Genomic DNA, 23728 nt, shown 5'->3' with positions numbered 1-23728 from the left:
AGAAGTCAAATGGAGTTTGGTGTGCAATAATAAATTCACTTATATCAATAAAAGCAGTGTTTACTCTCAGAAATGATGGGTGCTCTGCAGGGTGAGGGGTCTTGTGCATTTACACAGTTTTCTTTCAGTTCAATCAGGACCCAACACCACAGTTTCACCAACAACATCTGATCCCAGACCTCAAACTGTCACGACCACCACCACTGCCCCCACTCCCACATTATCAGTGTACAGGAGAACAGCAACTGCTTCACCAGTCAGGCTGGTCAACTCTGACAACCGCTGCTCTGGCAGAGTGGAGGTCTACAATGGTGGACAGTGGGGGACAGTGTGTGACGATGGATGGGACCTGAACGATGCAGATGTGATGTGCAGACAGCTGGGCTGTGGCAGAGCTCGTTCAGCACTTTCAAATGCAGCTTTTGGACAAGGCAGTGGAGCTATCTGGTTGGATGATGTTGTTTGTTCAGGAAATGAATCATCAATAACAGACTGCAGACATCTAGGGTTTGGAGTCCACAACTGTGGTCACCATGAAGATGCCAGTGTTGTTTGTGAATGTAGGTTTCCTTGTATATTTTGAAACGTTGTGTTATATATTTGACATAGTTAGATCCTTAGGTTTAGATTTATGGATTTTTTTTCCTTGGGTCATTTGTTTTTCTTAACGTTTTTTTTTTCTTTTCTCACACACTTTTAGTTCAGCATCTACTCCAGGATTTTCAACTTATATGTGGCCGTGAGAAACTCCAAGTTGGTCTGGATTTGTCCACCATGAAATCTTCTGGTTTTAATGCTTTGTCTGGAAACTTGGCATCCCACAACTGCTCCTGGGTTAGACAACATAATGATGTAGTTTGGTATGAAGTGGAGGCGCTGGCAGGTGTCTGTGGAAACACAATGACGGTAAGCCTAGACTCATGAATTTTTTTAACTGTAAGCCAGAAAACCAGCATTTTTGTAAAATTATTGTTTTGTGATGCAAATGACTCACGGGCATAGGTGGACAAACTGTGATGATGTATTACTGTGCCTGGGTGTGTAACATTAACATGACACACCCTAACTTTGTTAAGTCAGCCAATTATCTAAGTAGCAGTATCTGGTTTATTAGTAGCAATCTCCCCAATGGCTCTCTGTGCAATCCTGTGATGACAAGGGGCCTAAAGACCCTACACACTGCCTGCCTGGCTAAGCCTCTGAAGCCACCCACAATGGGCATCGTGTATATCATGTGTGCTCTGCTGATGAGCATCTTTGTTATGATGCATCAGGGAGCTGCTAATGGGCACTTTCCTCCTCCTTTTGTGATGTGTATGTAACTTGAACCGAAAAGGTATAGCAGTGTTGGTAGTTAAAATGAATGGACTACAGTACCATAGCAGGTAGATGACTAGTGACTAGTAAGCAAATGGTCAGGTGATAAAGGAGAAGAAAAAGCGGAAATTAATTTTTTAACAAAAAATTATAGTAGCAATACTTGGAAGTAAACTTGGAATTAATACAACACAGGACATTAGGACTAAATACTCAGGGGCAGAGAGATGAGTTGGTGACATAAATTCAGACAAACTGGTTGCTGATCATGTAGGTGAGCTACAGGGATTTAGGTTGGGTTCCAATAGGTAATATCATCTGAGGTAAGTGTGGGTGTGAGATTGTGTGCAGGGAGCAGGTAATAACTAAATTAATTAAAAAACTGGTGACTGAAATACTACTACTAAAAGTATTTTAGAATATGCAGATACATATAATGGGGGCTGCAGAGGTCGTTGTAGTCTTGATCGCAGAATAGGTAAGTGAGGAAGCTAGTTAGAGTGAGGACATAGAGGCAAAATATATCAGTATGGTAAAATCTCCAGGGGCAAAAGATGAATATATAAAATCCCTGAGAACGTGTGCAAGTGAGAGTAAAAGGTCGGGGACACTGTGGAGAGGAGATTGGTAATCAAGAAAGGGTGAGAGAGAGCATTATCCCGGGGGTGTGATAAAGTTAATAAACAGAATGGGGGGTGGAGAAGGCAGCGGAGGATATTGTCCATATCCTCATCAAAGTGGAATCAATTCTCTCATCTTATCAATGCCCAAAGTTCGCAGTGAATCAAGGTTAGTTACTTTAGCCTGGAGTATCCTGCATCTGGCAAGATAATGGTCCTAGCTCCAATAGATTCCCTTCAAGCATGTCATTTTGGCCAGTGGCCCTCAGTTTTTGGACCTCATTCAAAAGCTGTCCTCCCATATACACATTTTTTAATACTTTAGCCTTCCTCATTGCATGCACCTTTGTACTTGTATTAATACTGAGTTATGAGAAAGATAAGTTAATTTAATCATATGCAAGGAGCCGAAGTGTTATCCTTTTTCTGAATGTCAAATCCTCTCATGCTGACATAATCATTTAACTCTGTCTGAAAATGTAATTATTCTCTTTTTTTTTCTCAGACCAACCACACACATGCCATCTACTCCAACAGTTTATTTATCTATCCAATTAGCAATGAATCCTTCACCCTCCCTTTGAGTCTTCCCTTCTCCTGTGCTTATCCTCTCAACACAGACACTAGCCTGAGCATGGCTATTAGACCTCTCCTATCGTAAGTAGCTTTTTCTTGACTGACCATGACAATGCGTTTTATTTAATATTGTAAAATAAAGAAGTTCCTATGTCCATAACTGTTTTAATATCATACTATCAAGTTATTTATGTGAGATTTTGATATCCTCTTATAATGAGATCTAGTATATATTTCAGAGATGACTTATTATGCCACATTGAAATGTCAGAAGTCATAATACACACAATATAGTGGCAAAACTATGCTGGTAATTAGTTAAATGCTATTTAGTCTGTAGATAGTACGGAGGACTTTGCTATTTTAAAGGGAGAAACAAGCTCTGTTTTAATGTAAGAACTACATTTGAATTGTCCAATGTTAAATGTGTCTTTGTCTGTTGTCTAGTAAAATCCCTAAGTATTTGCAATAGTGTTTAATAAATAGTGTTATTCCATCCAGTTTATGCTGGTTTAAACAACACAGAATAGTCTTTCACAACCCCAGAGATCTTAGGCATCTCTGTTAGAATGTGCAGTGCATTAGGAAAGTTTTCAGACCCCATTCACTTTTTTTTACTTTGGCAACCTGATACCACAATCCTTCAAACAATTTTTTCCTCATTAATCTACACTCAGTATCGCATAATGGAAAAGTTAAAAGTAAAAAAAAAAAATCACATTGGAATAAGTATTCAGATCCTTTGCAACAACACTTAAAGTTTAGTTCAGGTGCCTCCGATTTCTCTTGATCATTGCTGGGATGTTATTAAACCTTGACTGGAGTACACCTTTGGTAAATTAAATTAATTGGACATGGTTTGGAAAGCCACACATCTCTCCATAGAAAGCCTCACAGCTGACAATCTCTACTTTATCAGAACAAAAGCCATGAGGTCAAAGGGTCTGCATGCAGAGCTCAGAGACAGGTATTTCCAGATAATTTAAATACAGGAAAAACTTTTTGAAAAAAAACAAACAAACAAAAAAAAAAAACGAAACCTTGGTTGTCGTAATAAAAACATACCATTTTCTTACCAGGCTGGAAGGTGGCCTTTTGGGTTCAGGTACCAAACCCAGTGCCTCCATGTCGCTCTTCCGCAACTCCAACTTCACTGAGGTTTATCCAGCTGGTGAGATCACCCTTCCAGTGGGTGCACCTCTGTATGTGGGGGTCTCTGTGGAAGAGATAGATTCAAGCTTTGCAGTTGTTTTGGAGAACTGCTACGCCACTCACTCACCAAACCCTAATGATCCCATTCGGAACTTTTTCATCCAAAACAAGTAAGTTCTCCTGAGCTGCAGCAGATGTTTTACGGGAAAAGTTAAATGCACTGTGATGTGTAATGGCCCTGATGACACGCTCCCTCTGCTTTGCCAGGTGCCCCACTGACCGTCAACAGGTGTCAGTGGTTGAGAATGGTTCATCCCTCCAGGCTCGTTTCTCTGCCCTGTTTTTCCTCCTCAATAATGAATACGGAGCCATTTATCTTCACTGCAGCCTCAGCCTGTGTGACCAGAGGAGTTCCTCCTGTGTTCCAGTGAGTCACACATTTCACTGCATCAGTCTTTGTTGTCAGTCCATATTCTAAACTTTCTAAACACTGGTTTTTATGGTATCTCTTATTTTTTCCTCCCTCTTCCACCTCGTAGGCTTGCAGAAGTAGGACAAATCGCTCTGTGCCCAAGTCTGCTACTATGAAGCCCATCACCATTGGACCAATCATGTGTGAGTATCATTTATGACCTTATGTTAGGATGATGACTCAGCACAATAATCTGTATACAATTAATTAAGTTTCTTCTCTTTTCTCTTCAGGGGACAAAGCACCTAAGTGAGCTGCCAACAAAAAGATATGATACAAACACCTTCTGCTCTGTATTTTGATAAGCTGTTGTTTGGTATTAAGATGCTTTTTTGTTCATGAGATTTTAATTCCTACATTGTATGATGAAATTTAATCACACATTATTCATTACTTATTCCAATCACATTTGTAACTGTTATTAAACAACAATCAAAACTAAAGTAGTTACAGGATTTTATAGTATAATAGTTCTATATATCTATATACTGATTTAAACAAAAGTACAGCTTTTTCTTTTGATAATAAACTGCTGATCATATGTTTGCACCTCATATTAAATCTCTGTTTTTATTAACCCATACATAAAATATCAGCTGTTCTCAAAGATGGAACAAAAACCAACAAAGTCAAGTTAACACAACATAGATCTGTTTCGACAAATATTTCTCAACAATTTGATTTTTGGAAATTTGGCTGACCACTGACAGCAACAGAATGAATAATTTTGATGATCCCTGAATTTTCCTCTGGCACCACCAAGATTGGTGGAGTGAAAACTTTTGACATGAATTCAAGCACTGTGCAGAGTCTTGGGTGCTGGTGTTAGGCTGAATCTATGCAAAGAAAATTTATTTTATTGTTTACAGACAGACTCTGGCCTCATAAATTTTAACACCCCCAGAGGTGGATGAAGTTCTCAAAACCTATACTTAAGTAAAGTACAAAAAGACAAACAAAAAAGTTCTTTCTGAGCACCCATCAACATTTACTTAAGTCAAAGTAATGTAAGTATTAGAAGTAAAAATACTTGACCAGTTTTTTTTGCTATCTTTCCATTTCTTTGGACCAGTGCTGCTTTGTGTTTGTGGGGGGTTGAGGGGCAGGTTCAAGTGTTCGCTTGTGGGCTAACATAATGAGACTTAATTAATTAATGGCAATAGACACAAACACTGGTTGAGGCTGCTTTAGCTATAAATACATAATTGTAGGTACCTGGTAACAAGATAAAAATTTTGGGGAATATCAGTGACCAGGGATTCCAGTATGAAACTTTAAGTGTTTTATGCAGTCATTTTCTTAGGCTAAGGTGGTTGTTTCTACTGTGGCTCACACATTTTGGTGTGTACTTTTGTTGATAATTTTAGCATAGTAAAATTTGAAATGGCAGAACTTGCAACATGTATCCTCTGACTGCTTAAAACAGTACACTACTGACTCTTCAAAGGGTGTAAAAACATATGTATTATGATCCGGGTTTCTGTCACTCTTTCCTCTCACACACTGCTTCTGTTACCTGCCCATCTCACCCAGAGGGGTATCACCCCTTTCACCCATCTGTAACAGCTTATCCTGTATAGGGTTGCAGGGAGGGCTGGATGGAGCCTATTCCAGCTTTCATAGGGTAAGAGGGGTGATACCTGGAAGGCTCGCCAGTCTGTCTCGTAAAGTATCTTGTGACGACTGTTATGTTAGTTTCGTTGTCTGTCCTGCTGAACGTCTTGTCAGGTCCTTACCCACTCTCTGTCTGTCTACCTCCACATACATGTTGGCTCTCCCGTGTTTGTATCGGCTCTCCCCAACTCACCTGCTCAGCCTCTACTTCCTTCTGGATCCCAGCTGTCTACTCGAGGACTCCTTTTCACGCACCTTGTCTTCCTGTTTCCTACAAAATCCTGTATCTTAGCTCTAACTCCCTGATAAACATATCCCCCATCACCTAGAACTGTTTCTCCCTGACCAGATTTATGGACACTTGCCCTGATAATCTTCCTGCTCCCTAGTTTCCACTTTAGTCATTATCCCTTCACTGGCCTGTGGTTATGGCCCACTCAGCATTCATCCATTTCTCTTATCTTTAGTGTTTATCATTTGCCCCATTATCTGTTTATCAGCTGCCCTGTTCCTGCACTGGATTGTGCTTTCTGTTGTTCCCTATTCCCTGCACATAGTTCACTTATGATTGTCTGGTTATTTCTGTCCTGAATGTTTAATTCAGTAGCTGAATATCTTGGTTAGTAAAGCTTATTTGCTTATTGACAAGCTACCTGTTGTTTGACCTACCTGTCATACCGATGATCACTGAGCTTGTTAATCTGCATCACCATGGCTCCAACATACTAAAATACTCATATTTTATATCAGCCAAAGATTGCACTAAAATATACTCATATCCATAATCATTGTAGTAGTGTTCATGATGCTGAACAGTGGATGCTCTTTTCACGACATCTGTACATTGGTACAATATTGCTGTGCTGTCAGGGATATTTAGCAAAATCTACATTTTGGTCTTTTTTTTTTAAATTTATATGGGTCTGTGCTGTCTGTACATAGAAGCATAACTTCATTTTTCACTTTTTAAAACCAGATCGGTCCACCAGATCGGTCCACTGAAAAACCTTTCTCATATCTACGTCATTATTATAGTGTAAGAACTTCCTGTCCACCATTGTTATTTCCTCGCTTGTGCAGATTCGCAGAAGATTAATATGCCGATTATTCTCTGTTGCTGGCTGTTAAAAGAAACAAAAAGCCTTTACTCCCCAGCCCCCAGTATTTCAAAGACAGTGAGTTTCTTGTAGTGTAAAGATCCCTGTAAAGATGCGGCTGGATTTAAAAATACTTCAGGACTGAAGTAGTCTGTGACCAGCAGTCAAAATTTGAAGCTGTGTTGCCATTTTGAAGTGTTTTGAATTGTTTATTTACTTTGTTAGCCTGTTGAATGTAGCCATATTAGTCACCTTGTAATGCTCATTGGCTAATGTGGCTAACTTTAGCTTCTGTTATTGTCTGAAGCAGGAAAATGTCTGGGCTAGTATTAATGTCAAACAGTCGGAATGTCCTTTGGTAACTGGTTGCAGTACAAGTCATAAACCCTGCCTACTTAAAGGTAATAGATGGGACATGAGCCAAATTTAAAATTAACCAGAAATTGGTGTTTTTCATAGATATTATGCTAATTGGTGAAAAAGTGGTCGTTTTTCTTACACTGTACTTTTTAAGACAATATTTTATATATAGAACAAGGTTATTAAGTGACAGCTTGGAGGAAGATCTTCTCAGGAGTGGACGACATCGAGGCAACCAGCGGGACTAGCATCTGAGAGACTTTTAGTATCCTGATCCTGGTTAAAGTTCGCACCCAGTCACTTCGAAATGTCAGAGAGAGACATTGATAATGAGCAGACAGAGATGGACCCTGTTGTTGAGCTTCAAGTCAAGTTATCTGAAGTGAGTAACAAACGTGATCAGGCCACATGGGTAAAATAACTGCTATAAGTAGCAGCTCTCATAGGTCATATGTGTATTTACCCAGAAAATGCCAAATACAGCCTTTTAGTGGTGATGCTCCTGTTTATGGTCGTTCTGTTGATTAGTTTCTTGATGAAAGTCTAGGCCTGAGTGAAAGTGCCCAGGTTGACTTAAGGAGAGATTTTGAATGTTGGGACTATGACAGGGAAGACTAGATAGTTGGACCACTACAGCTAATATAATCAGAGAGACAGGTAGGAGGTAGCACAGATAAGTAGTTTTGCTTTACATACATATACAAATAAAAATTTTATGAATACAATATGTTTATGTATAAAATGGCTGACTTCAAATAATAACTGGTAATTTGCATTAATTTCCCAGCTTTGGTCCAACTCTTCATCACTGTACTTTTGAACAGCAAGATCTGGTTTGTGTGAGACCATGTAGATTATTGTAGGAAGTTGAGGATCAGCCATACTTGATCTATAGTTAATGGGGACTCAGCTGACATGTAGATTTGCATCAATCATGTCTTGTTTAAACGGAGACATGACAATACATGAACTATTGTTGCTCTTAACACACCCTTCAGCAAACTACAAAGATTTCCAGTGCTTCCAGGTCTGGTGAAACCAGTAGCTGATGGTGATTAATGCTCACTAACTTTAAATAGCTGCTTTATGTTTGATGATAGTACTGAGTTAGTTTGCTGAGTTGTTTGCTTTTTACTTCTTGTTGTACTAAATTAGAATTTATTTTTGATTTTTTTCCTTTCGCCTTATCCATTGAGTTCAAGTTGATTTGGCACAGTTTTTACCTCGGATGCCCTTCCTGACACACAGTATAACCGGACACAACCCTCCCCAATTTCTACCGGGCTTGGAACTGGCACTAAGGATGGAAATGGGCTGTAAGGACCCTATGGCTGCTAGGCGGCCACTCTACCAACTGAGCCACTGGTGCCCTTGCTACTGAGTTTAAATATATATTTTTAATCTGAAATTGCCATGTGTGACAATGATATATGTTGTCTAGCAACTGTTTAGCTTTTCTGTTTTTTTATTCTGCATTTTTTTGCTGTCTTGGTCAGTGCTTAAAGCTCTGGTAGTTGTTGCTGCATCTCCTGTAGAACACTCTTGAGATTATTTGTGGCATCGGGTGTTTACAATCACTGGGACAATTCAACTTGGAAAGATTCAACTGTGACACATAAAGACCAGTGATGTTTTCTGGTTTGGGCCATTTGGCTGGGTTAACGGAATTGTCTTTGCATAGTAATACTTTGTAGGTAACCAAATCTCTGGATCAGCCATTAGCCAATCAGAGCTCCAAACAAAGTTCAACATAGAGTCAAATAAAGTACTTCTTGTTCTCATGATTAATAACATGCTCCACAATTTGATGACTGGCCAGCTTCCAGTATCCAAACCCATTGTTCAGGGCAAAACTTGAACAATGTCCTCATTGTAGTGACTGATGAAAGGGTTGGGCTGGGCCACTTCATTAGGTACACCTGTACAATCTACTGCAATCCAATACAGCAGCTCTGCTATGAAATCTACTTTTACAAGGTAGGTTCTAATGTTTGGCCCATCATTCATTTTAAAAAGGGTGGCCAAAACATTAGAAACACCTCTAAATATAATGCACTGCATTTCAACTCTACCACCTTCAATAATTTGAATAATAATTTCAGTAATTTTGCTTCTTCTTTTAACTGATCTGAGTACAGAGATGACTTTCTGTGAAGATCAACGCGGGGAAGGAAGCTTACAGGAGGAAACTGGAAAAGAAGTTCCAACAGAAAAATACCAGCGCAGCCTGGAGTGGCATGAAGAGGATTACTGGATATAAGACCAGCAGCCAGAGGATAGAGCTAATGATTTTAACATCTTTTTCAATAGATTTGATTTCCCTCATATACACCCCCCAAGGAGCTGGGTGCTGATAAAGTCAGCCCCAGAGTACTGCAAGCCTGTGCCCCACAGCTTTGTGACGTCCTTCAGCATATCTTAATACTAAGCCTGCAGCTAGAGAGAGTGCCTGTGGTGTGGACATCATAACTGTACCGAAAGTGGCCTGCCCCAGTGTCCCCAGTGACTACAGACCTGTGACTCTAACCTCCCACATTATAAAAGTGAAATCCTCTCTGGACTTTCTCCTGGTTGCTTGTCATCCTCAACTGGGGTGGAGGACAAATAGATCCCCCAGGACAAACCTGGGGGATCTGTAAGAAATATATACTTTGACTTCTCCAGTGCTTTTAACACAATCCAGCCTGTCCTGCTGTGGGACATACCCCCATGGTTGCCTGGATCTTGGACTTCCTCACAGACCAACCCCAGTATGTCCGCCTGCAGAAATGTGTGTCTGACACTGTGACCTGCAGCACAGGTGCTCCCAAAGAGACAGTTCTATCTCCCTTTCTCTTCACCCCATATACCTCTGACTGTGACACTGGACTGGTCAGTTAATGTAACATCAATCTACAGGACCTAAGGAGACATAAGTATATTTGCAGCACCAGGCCATGGATGTATTATAAGTCTGTGATAGTCAGTGAAATCTTCTATGCTGTGGTTTGCTGTGGCATCAATATGAAGGTGGAAGACAGTAACACACAATAAACTTATAAGGAGGACTAGTTCTGTTGTAGGGGAGGAGCTAGACTCTCTGAATGTCGTGGCTGAGAGAAGAATGTTGTCCAAATGCCTCTCAATCTGGGACAATCCCTCCCACCCACTTTACTCTGTGCTGGTTCACAGAGGAGCACTTTCAGCCAGAGACTGATCACAGTCAAGTGCTCCACAGAACATCACAGGAGATCCTCTCTCCCAGTGGCCATTAAACTGTTCAACTCATTCCCCTTCTGTAAAAAGGAAGGGGACTGACAAATTTGAATGGACTGAATATTATTTTGTTTATTTAATTTATTTTAATGTAAATTATTATTTACCTTATTTTGTTTTCTGTTGTATTTCAGTAGTTTGTTGTTGTTTACTTGTTTATGTGGCTTGTCCTTGGTTTGGTTGAGGTGCTTTGAGGTGTTTTCTTTTCTTTTCTACTTTTCCTGCAGAAAGCAGGCAAGGCAACACAATTTTCCTTTGGGATCAAAAAAGTTTGTTGAAATCTTGAAATTAAAAAAGAAACCGTTTAGATTTGTTTTAACCCTGATATTAACACATTAGTGTCATAAAACCCACATAAAATCTTTTATTATACCACTTACAAGAAATGAATATTTTCCAGGTTACAGGTCAATAAAGTGTAGTGTCAAATCAACAGCGGGGTCCAAATATCCAACTCTGAGTCATGAGGTACAAGTTAATGTCATGTATCTTGAAATATGCTTGTGCAGTTTATGGATCATCCTTGTAGGTTCCAGAACTTGAGTGTAAACCTTATATTGACATGTTTCTTCCTTTGAGTACACACACAGCTCACACTGACTCCTCTTCTGTAGTGCAACCAAAAGTTTTATTATCTACATTGCAAATAGGGAAAATTCAAGAATGCACTTACAAAATAAAAATGACAAAAATGTGACAAAGAATTTTGGCTAATAAATTGAACAGGTCCACAAATTATCCACATATTCACAACACGGTAAGAAAACTGTCTCGCTCCACTCTGCAATTACCCCCATTCAGCCACACCCTTTTCTACCTGTTTGAAGACTCAGTCCAATTGACCACATTACTACTTAACAGGCATGTTTGCTAATCAAGACATAGCAAAAAAAGATTGCATAGTTGTATTTCCAATTATATTTTTTGTCCATGTACATTCCATAGTAACAATGCATGTTATTAATAATGTGAGTCCTGTAAAAATGTTTATGTAACCCCTCCAAGTCAAGTTTGTCAAGTCTGTTGACTCTTTCAAGTGTTGTTGTGTAGTTTTGGTTTTAATTATCACACTGACACATTTAATACATCTATAAATATATTTAGTAAAAATAATTTAGTACTTTTTGTAATATAATAATACACTGGTTTGATCATTTACCTTGAAGTAATAAAACACAAATAAGGAAATGTGTTAAACACTGGTAGAGCACTATAATATCAGTAAATAATGATAAGAACTAGCACACAATAAATCCAACAGATAAAACAAGCTCATTTTGAGGTCAAGATCAACTTCAAATAAAACCTGACCTGACGCTACTGACTCAGATAGATGACTTAACTCACACATATAGATTCACTGCCAATTCTGTTAAATTGCATTATTTTGTGTCACTGATTAATAAGTAGCTTTTTTGACGTTATCTAATTATTTGATTTATGTTTCCCACCAATGATTATTTGCACTGTCCTTTGAACACAGAGGCAGGCCTATAAATTCAGTCCCCCGTGAGAGTTTTTCCACTTTCAGTTTTTTCATTGACTGTTGGATTTCGAAAAGGTAAGTACAAAGACTGGCAAGGAAAAAAACTACCTGGCACCAACATTTGAAGATGTAACATCTCATTTGTCTTTTACAGAAGATTTGTGCCCTAGATGTGGTCCAATATGGAGGTGTCTTGGGGCTTATTATTGCTTCAAACCTTGCAGCTTTTTACAGGAAGCACTTCAGGTAAACTATCAGACACTGTGGCATCCTTGGTTTGACCCTATGAGACATAATTTCTGTGTAATTGTATATTTTTTTCAAAGAAGGTTTGAATTTCAATTCCGTGGCGTTCTTTTGTTTAATACATGGATGGCCTGTGATTATTATCTAAGTAAATGGTGACATGAATGTACTTCTCAACATGCAAAAACAAATGTTACAGCAAATTGCATGTGTTTGTGTCAGCTGTTTCACCAGTCAGGCTGGTCAACTCTGACAACCGCTGCTCTGGCAGAGTGGAGGTCTACAATGGTGGACAGTGGGGGACAGTGTGTGATGATGGCTGGGACCTGAACGATGCCACTGTGGTCTGCAGACAGTTGGGCTGTGGAAGAGCTCATTCAGCACTTTCAAATGCAGCTTTTGGACCAGGCCGTGGACCTATCTGGTTGGACGATGTTGTTTGTTCAGGAAACGAATCGTCGATAACAGACTGCAGACATCGAGGGTTTGGCGTCCACAACTGTGGTCACCATGAAGATGCCAGCATCATCTGTGAAGGTAAATGTCTCTTTTGAGTCAAAACTCAAAGAACTGTATTAATGGCAGAGGAAATGTGCTCTCACTCTGTTTTCCCCAGCACTGCTTCCTGTTTCCTAGCCTTTATTTTGTCGTCCCTCTGTCCCACTTGCTGTCTACCCATTTCAGCAAATTCACCACTCTTCCTCAGCCCTGATTGTTTTCACCTGTTCCTTGCCTGTTTAATCCTGACTCTCCCGACAGTCCTCTGCCAGATTGTCTCTTTACACTATCAGTGCGTCTGGATGTTGTGGTTTCTGCTTGGACTATGGCCTGTCCTGTTCTAGCTGATTTTTCCTTTGGACTCTCATTTTTTGATCTAAGCTTTTGTCTGTGTATCTCTGCCTATCTGCCTCTGTTCAGTATTGGGTTATTTGATTATTTTGTGGTGTGGTCCTTAGTTAATCCCAACTTGTCAGTTTCTGTTTAATCCTCACTTTAGTTAGTTGTTTACTCCTGCTCTACCTGCCTCTGTATATACCCAATGTCTGATTTATGGTTAGATCTGTTTTTGACCAGTCTCTGTACATGCACACTTTTTTTAGATAATTGTCATTAACCATTCCAGATCAGTCCTGTGTTTTTGTTTCTCTGTTGACCCTGGCATCTATTAGTTTACGCTCTTTAAGTTCACACAGATGGCCCATTTTCTTGTTCATGTTCAGCTCTGTAGTTTTCTCCCTCTCCTATATTTAGGTTCTGCAGCCCTGTATTGTATTCTTTAGATTGAGCTTCAACACATAGGTCTTTTTTCACTGTTTTTGTTTAGTTTGTTGCCTGATCATAGTGTACTCTTTCTGTCCTCAGTGTTTGGAGTGATTTTATGTTGTTTCCTTTATAGTAATAGAATCCCTCCACCATTATACATTCTCTCGGCATCTCTTAACTTGGTTTCTTAGACAAGAATCCTCACAAACTCTGTTTGAAGACGGCAAATGGATATTTGTGTCCAACAATAACAAAATCACTTACATCAGAAAATAAGCAGTGTGTATCCGTAGCAGTGATGGGTGCACTGCAGGGTGAAGTGGTCTTGTGGGTTCACACAGGCTTTTCTTTAAGTTCACCCAGGTACCAACAGCACAGTTTCACCATCCACACCTGCAAGACCTCAGAACATCACCACCACCAGCGTCACTCCCACATCATCAGTGGACAACAGTACAGCAGTAGAAGGACAGGTCCTTCTGGCCAATGGGACAAACAGCTCCTGCTCTGGAAGAGTGGAGATCTTCCACAACGGACAGTGGGGGACAGTGTGTGATGATTCCTGGGACCTGACTGATGCTCAGGTGGTGTGCAGACAGCTGGGCTGTGGCAGGGTGCTGTCAGCACCACAAAGTGCACGTTTCGGACAGGGCACAGGGCCTATCTGGTTGGATGATGTCACTTGTACAGGTAGCGAATCAAAACTCACTGAGTGCAGACACCGAGGGTTTGGATCTCACAACTGTGGTCACAGTGAGGATGCTGGAGTTGTATGTGAAGGTAAATACAAATGTTACAGCTACTGAAGTTTCACAGTGTAACAAACTTTCTATGGTGTAAGATTTAGATGAGAGGATCGAGTCCATCTTTAATCAACACGGTCTATTGCATGTGTTTGTGTCAGCTGCTTCACCAGTCAGGCTGGTCAACTCTGACAACCGCTGCTCTGGCAGAGTGGAGGTCTACAATAGTGGCCAGTGGGGGACAGTGTGTGATGATGGCTGGGACCTGAACGATGCCAACGTTGTCTGCAGACAGTTGGGCTGTGGCAGAGCTCATTCAGCTCTTGCCAATGCAGCTTTTGGACCAGGCAGCGGACCCATCTGGTTGGATGATGTTGTTTGTTCAGGAAACGAATTGTCAATAACAGACTGCAGACATCGAGGGTTAGGCGTCCACAACTGTGGTCACCATGAAGATGCCAGCATCATCTGTGAAGGTAAATGTTTCTATCCAATGTTCATGAGTCAAAATTCAAAGAACTGTATTTGTGGCAGAGGAAATGTGCTTTGTCTTGTTACAATTGATCTCTGCTTGAAAAGAAAGCAGGAAGGAAAGATGAAAACCAACATAATTCCAAAGAAACTGTGGCAATAAAAGTCCAACAACATTTAAATATTAATAAAACATAACGCACAATAAACAGCAGTGATATGCAATGAACAATAATGATTATGATGATGGTCAAAGTTCAATGTGATGACAAAAATAGGAAGGAAACTGCTATTAATAGCTACAATAAAATGCAGTCAAGATACAATACAGGGGAAAACAACATGATTAGATCAATATCAGTGTGTGGCACAATGATAATGACAGAAAACTGAAATCTTTTTTGAGTAGCAAAATTGAAAGAAACTGCGATTGACCAGTTTCTAGTCAAGTTTCAGTGCCAGTCACCCTCTCCCTCTATACATTTAAATCCTTATTTAGTAATTATTTTTCCCATATAACTGGAAATATAGCGTTATTAGTGAATTTCAATATTACACACACAAAATAAAAACCCTCTGTAGTATAATAGGTCAAATATTCAGTGATACATAACTCTGTTTGAAGACGGCAAATGGATATTTGTGTCCAACAATAAGAAAATCACTTACATCAGAAAATAAGCAGTGTGTCTCCGTAGCAGTGATGGGTGCACGGCAGGGTGAAGTGGTCTTGTGGGTTCACACAGGCTTTTCTTTTAGTTCACCCAGGTACCAACAGCACAGTTTCACCATCCACACCTGCAAGACCTCAGAACATCACCACCACCAGCGTCACTCCCACATCATCAGTGGACAACAGTACAGCAGTAGAAGGACAGGTCCTTCTGGCCAATGGGGCAAACAGCTCCTGCTCTGGAAGAGTGGAGATCTTCCACAACGGACAGTGGGGGACAGTGTGTGACGATTCCTGGGACGTGACTGATGCTCAGGTGGTGTGCAGACAGCTGGGCTGTGGCAGGGTGCTGTCAGCACCACAAAGTGCACGTTTCGGACAGGGCACAGGGCCTATCTGGTTGGATGATGTCACTTGTACAGGTAGCGAATCAAAACTCACTGAGTGCAGACACCGAGGGTTTGGATCTCACAACTGTGATCACAGTGAGGATGCTGGAGTTGTATGTGAAGGTAAATACAAATGTTACAGCTACTGAAGTTTCACAGTGTAACAAACTTTCTATGGTGTAAGATTTAAATGAGAGGATCGAGTCCATTTTTAATCAACACGGTCTATTGCATGTGTTTGTGTCAGCTGCTTCACCAGTCAGGCTGGTCAACTCTGACAACCGCTGCTCTGGCAGAGTGGAGGTCTACAATAGTGGCCAGTGGGGGACAGTGTGTGATGATGGCTGGGACCTGAACGATGCCAACGTTGTCTGCAGACAGTTGGGCTGTGGCAGAGCTCATTCAGCTCTTGCCAATGCAGCTTTTGGACCAGGCAGCGGAACCATCTGGTTGGATGATGTTGTTTGTTCAGGAAACGAATTGTCAATAACAGACTGCAGACATCGAGGGTTTGGCGTCCACAACTGTGGTCACCATGAAGATGCCAGCATCATCTGTGAAGGTAAATGTTTCTATCCAATGTTCATGAGTCAAAATTCAAAGAGCTGTATTTGTGGCAGAGGAAATGTGCTTTGTCTTGTTACAATTGATCTCTGCTTGAAAAGAAAGCAGGAAGGAAAGATGAAAACCAACATAATTCCAAAGAAACTGTGGCAATAAAAGTCCAACAACATTTAAATATTAATAAAACATAACGCACAATAAACAGCACTGATATGCAATGAACAATAATGATTATGATGATGGTCAAAGTTCAATGTGATGACAAAAATAGGAAGGAAACTGCTATTAATAGCTACAATAAAATGCAGTCAAGATATAATACAGGGGAAAACAACATGATTAGATCAATATCAGTGTGTGGCACACACACTGATAATGATAGAAAACTGAAATCTTTTTTGAGTAGCAAGATTGAAAGAAACTGCGATTGACCAGTTTCTAGTCAAGTTTCAGTGCCAGTCACCCTCTCCCTCTATACATTTTTATCCTTATTTAGTTCTTATTTTTCCCATATAACTGGAAATATAGCGTTATCACTGAATTTCAATATTACAGACACAAAATAAAAACCCTCTGTAGTATAATAGGTCAAATCTTCAGTGATACATAACTCTGTTTGAAGAAGGCAAATGGATATTTGTGTCCAACAATAAGAAAATTTCTTACTTCAGAAAATAAGCAGTGTGTCTCCGTAGCAGTGATGGGTGCACGGCAGGGTGAAGTGGTCTTGTGGGTTCACACAGGCTTTTCTTTTAGTTCACCCAGGTACCAACAGCACAGTTTCACCATCCACACCTGCAAGACCTCAGAACATCACCACCACCACCAGCGTCACTCCCACATCATCAGTGGACAACAGTACAGCAGTAGAAGGACAGGTCCTTTTGGCCAATGGGACAAACAGCTCCTGCTCTGGAAGAGTGGAGATCTTCCACAACGGACAGTGGGGGACAGTGTGTGATGATTCCTGGGACCTGACTGATGCTCAGGTGGTGTGCAGACAGCTGGGCTGTGGCAGGGTGCTGTCAGCACCACAAAGTGCACGTTTCGGACAGGGCACAGGGCCTATCTGGTTGGATGATGTCACTTGTACAGGTAGCGAATCAAAACTCACTGAGTGCAGGCACCAAGGGTTTGGATCTCACAACTGTGGTCACAGTGAGGATGCTGGAGTTGTATGTGAAGGTAAATACAAATGTTACAGCTACTGAAGTTTCACAGTGTAACAAACTTTCTATGGTGTAAGATTTAGATGAGAGGATTTTAGGAACAATCTTACAAAGTTTTCAAAAATGATATTGTCTCTAAAGTCCATCTTTAATCAACGCGGTCTATTGCATGTGTTTGTGTCAGCTGCTTCACCAGTCAGGCTGGTCAACTCTGACAACCGCTGCTCTGGCAGAGTGGAGGTCTACAATAGTGGCCAGTGGGGGACAGTGTGTGATGATGGCTGGGACCTGAACGATGCCAACGTGGTCTGCAGACAGTTGGGCTGTGGCAGAGCTCATTCAGCTCTTGCCAATGCAGCTTTTGGACCAGGCAGCGGACCCATCTGGTTGGATGATGTTGTTTGTTCAGGAAACGAATTGTCAATAACAGACTGCAGACATCGAGGGTTTGGCGTCCACAACTGTGGTCACCATGAAGATGCCAGCATCATCTGTGAAGGTAAATGTTTCTATCCAATGTTCATGAGTCAAAATTCAAAGAACTGTATTTGTGGCAGAGGAAATGTGCTTTGTCTTGTTACAATTGATTTCTGCTTAAAAAGAAAGAAGGAAGGAAAGATGAAAACCAACATAATTCCAAAGAAAGTGTGTCTTGGCAACAATGACAATATCTATCTTAAACACTTCAAGTGTAATCAGTAAAGAAGCTTCAAAATTCAGGATGTCAGGTTTTATTATCTTGCAAGAGAGAATTACATCGACAGAGTTTCAAGCCTCTATCGTATGCAGTTCTAAACTTCATACATCACACATTAGTTTTAGAACCTTCTGTTGCTGGGCAGAACATTCTCCACCATCAGGCTACTGCCCCCAGCCCTTTTCTCCTTTTATGCAAACCTTTTCCCTTTTCAGCACTTTGATAAGCTCCTGTGAGCATAGAGTGACTCTGTGTCACTACAGTGTGGGATAGTCTGCCGATGGACAATAACTGACATTGGAGGAGTTCTGCAAACACTTCAAGACAAAACATGTTTATGAGACAACGTTTGAACAACATTTAAACATCCTTCAAAAGTACACTGAGTACAAGTTGCCATTATAACTAGGTAAAATGCTAAGAGTAAAATGCAATCATTTAATCATACTTGTTTTTCCATCACAAACTGTGGCAATAAAAGTCCAACAACATTAAATATTAATAAAACATAACGCACAATAAACAGCAGTGATATGCAATGAACAATAATAATTATGACGATGGTCAAAGTTCAATGTGATGATGATAAAAATAGAAGGGAAACTGCTATTAATAGCTACGATAAAATGCAGTCAAGGTACAATACAGGGGAAAGCAACATGATTAGATCAATATCAGTGTGTGGCACATTGATAATGATAAAAAATTGAAATCTTTTTTGAGTAGCAAGATTGAAAGAAACTGTGATTGACCAGTTTCTAGTCAAGTTTCAGTGCCAGTCACCCTCTCCCTCTATACATTTTTATCCTTATTTAGTTCTTATTTTTCCCATATAACTGGAAATATAGTGTTATCAGTGAATTTCAATATTACACACAAAATAAAAACTCTCTGTAGTAGAATAGGTCAAATCTTCAGTGATACATAAATCTGTTTGAAGACGGCAAATGGATATTTGTGTCTAACAATAAGAAAATCACTTACATCAGAAAATAAGCAGTGTGTATCCGTAGCAGTGATGGGTGCACTGCAGGGTGAAGTGGTCTTGTGGGTTCACACAGGCTTTTCTTTTAGTTCACCCAGGTACCAACAGCACAGTTTCACCATCCACACCTGCAAGACCTCAGAACATCACCACCACCAGTGTCACTCCCACATCATCAGTGGACAACAGTACAGCAGTAGAAGGACAGGTCCTTCTGGCCAATGGGGCAAACAGCTCCTGCTCTGGAAGAGTGGAGATCTTCCACAACGGACAGTGGGGGACAGTGTGTGACGATTCCTGGGACCTGACTGATGCTCAGGTGGTGTGCAGACAGCTGGGCTGTGGCAGGGTGCTGTCAGCACCACAAAGTGCACGTTTCGGACAGGGCACAGGGCCTATCTGGTTGGATGATGTCACTTGTACAGGTAGCGAATCAAAACTCACTGAGTGCAGGCACCAAGGGTTTGGATCTCACAACTGTGGTCACAGTGAGGATGCTGGAGTTGTATGTGAAGGTAAATACAAATGTTACAGCCACCGAAGTTTCACCGTGTAACAAACTTTCTATGGTGTAAGATTTAGATTACAGGATTTTAGGAATAACCTACTTCAGAAATAAGCGTGTGTTGTGCTCTAGTGTTTGACTGCAGGCCTATCAGCAGTATTCAGTTCTATCAGTTTTCAAAAATGTTATTGTCTCTAAAGTCCATCTTTAATCATTGTGGTCTATTGCATGTGTTTTTGTCAGCTGCTTCACCAGTCAGGCTGGTCAACTCTGACAACCGCTGCTCTGGCAGAGTGGAGGTCTACAATAGTGGCCAGTGGGGGACAGTGTGTGATGATGGCTGGGACCTGAACGATGCCAACGTGGTCTGCAGACAGTTGGGCTGTGGAAGAGCTCGTTCAGCACTTGCCAATGCAGCTTTTGGACAAGGCAGTGGACCCATCTGGTTGGATGATGTTGTTTGTTCAGGAAACGAATCGTCGATAACAGACTGCAGACATCGAGGGTTTGGAGTCCACAACTGTGGTCACCATGAAGATGCCAGTGTTGTTTGTGAAAATTTCCATTGATATGTTGAAATCTTGTGTAATTATGTATTTGACACAACTACATTCTGAGCTGAACAGTTATAGAATTTGACATTTTGGGCACATCAGGTTTTTTTTTTCACAATTCCATCTCGATGGGACAAACTCCAAGTCCGGGTGGATTTGTCCACCATGAAATAATTTGGTTTGAATGCATTCTCTGGAATCTTGCCAACTGGGTCAGACTGAATAATGATGTAGTTTGGCATGAAGTTAAGGCTTTAGCAGGTGTCTGTGTAAACACATTGAGAGTAAACCTTGTTTAATGCTCTTTTTTTTAAAACTCTATGCTGGATTACTGCAAAAAAAATACTCTTTTTTTCGTATTTTATTTTAGTTTTAAGTGAAGCAGGTGGGTTACGTATACTGTATTTGGAAAAGGTGCATAAAATAGACTCCACTGATGTTGGCAAGCAAATATACAAATATAATAAAAAAATATTAGTGCCCATACTAATAATAGAAACTATTGTAAATAGATTATTCAGATGTTTGTTTTCTCGCAATAATACAACAAACTGTAAAAATTTCTTTTTTCTGTCATAAAACATCTTTGTCTTCCACAGTAACCTTGGAAGACAATGTGATCTTCAGTTTTATGGCAGTGTGGTACAGTGATATGTGCTGATGGACAAAGCCAGTGTTAGGGGACAAAAAAGATGAGCTCCAGTGATCCTGGGTTGACTCCAGCTGGGGACCTTTGTTTTAGATCATACGCTATCTCACCTCATTTCCTACCTGAATCTAGAGAACATGAAATTAGATCACACCATGTTGACTTTTGATTAATGTGGTCTGGCAACCTTTGCCTGCTACAGTGCTAAAATGCATCTGACGCTCTGACTCCATCAACAGAAAGGCAGGAGAAACAACACAAAATGGTGCCCCCTTCCCCTAACAGTTAATATTGCGTGACTTTAACTTCACATTTTTGTACTGTCAATTATTAAATAAAGGCAAACATAGCAAATAATGTTGAGTTGTGTTGTTCTTTTCTACCTGCTATAATTTGTAAGGATGGTATGAAACACAATTCTATTGTGACTGTGAATTTTAAAAGATGTCAGTCTATGGTTAGATTAGGGGATGTGTTGAGTGCACGTCTACTGGTTACAAGGGAACCAGGAGTAACATGTACACTTTCAAAGATGAATATAAGTACACTGTTCTGAATTAAATCATCTTTATGTAGTCTTTGGTGATCTGTGCATTACAGCACCACTTATGTTACAGGGCATTTGTTATACTATTTCTTTTGAGGGTTATACTGATAGATTACAGATTTTAGACAGGTTATTTTTAGACAGGTGGTTTGATTCTATGTAGAGACTATTACAGATCATTCTCTAGTCATATGTATAACTTCCTTTTCACTTACTATATATTGCTATGTTTCTGACATTGTTATTGCTGTGAGTATTCTTTTTCTACATGTGTAAAATAGTAACCAGCTACTAAGTTTCAATGAATTCTTCTACACTTTTCTCAGCCCAACCTCAAGTGTCCCAACTTACCTGATTGTTTTTGGCCAAAGCATTAGCTCAGCTGCTTTTTGTCAGCTCATTATTTAAACCCCCAGCAATATTCACTATTTGCCATCCTTGCCCTCCTTTCTCAGAAGAACTCCCAGCTAACTTTTCCGACTAGCTCCAGTTTCTATGCAATCTGATTATTACTCTATATGTGTGCTCCTTTTTCTTTTGTTTTATATTTGCTCCTGATCGTTCACTGTTTGTGTGCATTCTTATGTTAATTTGTTTTCTACTTGTTCTAGATTGTTGTCGGTGTATGTGCACTCTTCATTTTCCTCTGTACTCTTATTTTGCATGATGCTGGAACAATAAACAGAAGTTAATAGTTTGAGTAAAAATCATAACACTGAATCAGATACAAGCGCTACCTCTTGTACAAAATAGGCTTAAAGCCTGCATTGAAGTGTAAATGTATTAGTTTGTTTTTGACAGTTTAGGGAACATTTAGGTCAGGACAGGGGATGTGACCCCTCTTCCATTCCCTACTATGTTGCACAGTGTGTACTGCTTTGGTAGTTGTGGTTGCATCCCTTGTAGCAAATCTTTGGATGTTTCTGGTCATCTTCTGTTTACAGTCACTAGAGATACTTTCACCTCAGCTAATGGCACCATTGTCTCTTTTGGAGAAAAGGGCAGGTATGAGGAAGAAAACTAGGAATTTTATAGCCCAATGGTGGTGTTAAATGGTCTGCACTTATATAGCGCTTTTCTACCTATTGGCACTCAAAGCACTTTACACTGCTTCTTATTCACCCATTCACACTCACAATCACACACACACTCATACACCGATGGGGGAGCTGCTATGCAGCTGGCCAACACTCACCGGGAGCAACTAAGTTGGGGTTCAGTGTCTTGCTCAAGGACACTTCGACATGTGACCGGAGGAGCCGGGGATTGAACCAACAACTGTGAGATTGGTGGACAACTGCTCTACCATCCTGTGCCACAGTCGCCTAGTGTTGCAATCTTCACTTCCCAGAATCTCTCCAGTTGTCACAAAATGCATCTGACTAACCAGTCTTACCAGTCTTTTTTTTTGTACAGAACTTTGGAGGCAGGCTTGCTGTGTATTCTTGGAGTCTCTTGGAGAGCATTGCTGTTGCAAAAGCTTTTGGTGAGTGTTTGACGTCATGATAACAGCAATGTCAGTCTGAACTACACTTATCGGGAGCTGAACTGCAATTCAGTGTCTTGCTCAAGGGGTAGCTTGATCGAACCAACAACCCTGGTAGTGGTGAACAATTGCTCTACCTGGCGAACCAGAGTTGTGTCTTGTCTAATTTGTATGTTATTGCACACATCAATCATTTCTCACCATTCAAAACAAAAAAATCTCTAAATTATTATTTTTAAATGTAAATCATTGTTTGCCAGCAGTTATGTCTCCGATTAATGTTTTTCTGCTGAGTTTGTTTGTACTATATAATTCAGAAGTGAAAAAAATCACTGTGTTTCACATTTTCTGTGTGTGTCTTTGTGATTTTGTTAATTTCACTGGCATTCCTCGTGCCAGCCTTCTTCTACATCCCCAAAGCTTCCCTGGCTGCTGTCATCTGTTTGGTGGCTCCTATGACACTCTGCCATGATTTCTATATTATAATTTTTCCACTTTGCTATAGCCTTAGTCAGTTTAAGTTGGCCAGCTATGCAGTGGGATAACGTTTGCGGAACTTTTCAGTTGCACAAAATTACTAACATTACCATTACTGTTAAGTAACGTTGGGTATGTTCACTTTATATTCCATAAATGAGGGAGTCATAATTGATAAGCAATACTAGCATTGCCACACTAACACACACAGTGCCTCTTAATCATTAAGCCTGAATTCACCAGCTAGTAGTGGGCATAAACACACATACTACATCACACCTTTCATGTGATTTAGAAGCGCAGACTCTCCTATGATCAAAAGCTGTAGGTCTTTTCTGCAGAAGGCTATGCATGAATTTTT

General features: G+C 40.3%; 1 protein-coding gene across 1 annotated transcript in view; it reads left to right on the top strand.

Annotated features, from left to right (window-relative positions):
* The window catches only part of LOC137123226 (deleted in malignant brain tumors 1 protein-like), an 82314-nt gene that overhangs the window by 7100 nt on the left and 51486 nt on the right, over nucleotides 1-23728 (top strand). The window contains exons 9-22 of the mRNA XM_067496612.1: nucleotides 129-560; nucleotides 701-906; nucleotides 2443-2594; nucleotides 3433-3480; nucleotides 3593-3835; nucleotides 3933-4092; nucleotides 4205-4280; nucleotides 12418-12732; nucleotides 13813-14238; nucleotides 14363-14677; nucleotides 15432-15857; nucleotides 15982-16296; nucleotides 17055-17483; nucleotides 17652-17966. Coding sequence (XP_067352713.1) covers nucleotides 129-560; nucleotides 701-906; nucleotides 2443-2594; nucleotides 3433-3480; nucleotides 3593-3835; nucleotides 3933-4092; nucleotides 4205-4280; nucleotides 12418-12732; nucleotides 13813-14238; nucleotides 14363-14677; nucleotides 15432-15857; nucleotides 15982-16296; nucleotides 17055-17483; nucleotides 17652-17966 — 3858 coding nt within the window. The remainder of the gene's footprint in view (nucleotides 1-128; nucleotides 561-700; nucleotides 907-2442; nucleotides 2595-3432; nucleotides 3481-3592; nucleotides 3836-3932; nucleotides 4093-4204; nucleotides 4281-12417; nucleotides 12733-13812; nucleotides 14239-14362; nucleotides 14678-15431; nucleotides 15858-15981; nucleotides 16297-17054; nucleotides 17484-17651; nucleotides 17967-23728) is intronic.

The sequence above is a fragment of the Channa argus genome, chromosome 3 (genome assembly GCF_033026475.1).
Source record: "Channa argus isolate prfri chromosome 3, Channa argus male v1.0, whole genome shotgun sequence".
Lineage (NCBI taxonomy): Eukaryota > Metazoa > Chordata > Actinopteri > Anabantiformes > Channidae > Channa > Channa argus.
The sequence above is the reverse complement of the archived record's forward strand: the minus strand, read 5'-3'. Positions and strand labels throughout refer to the sequence as shown.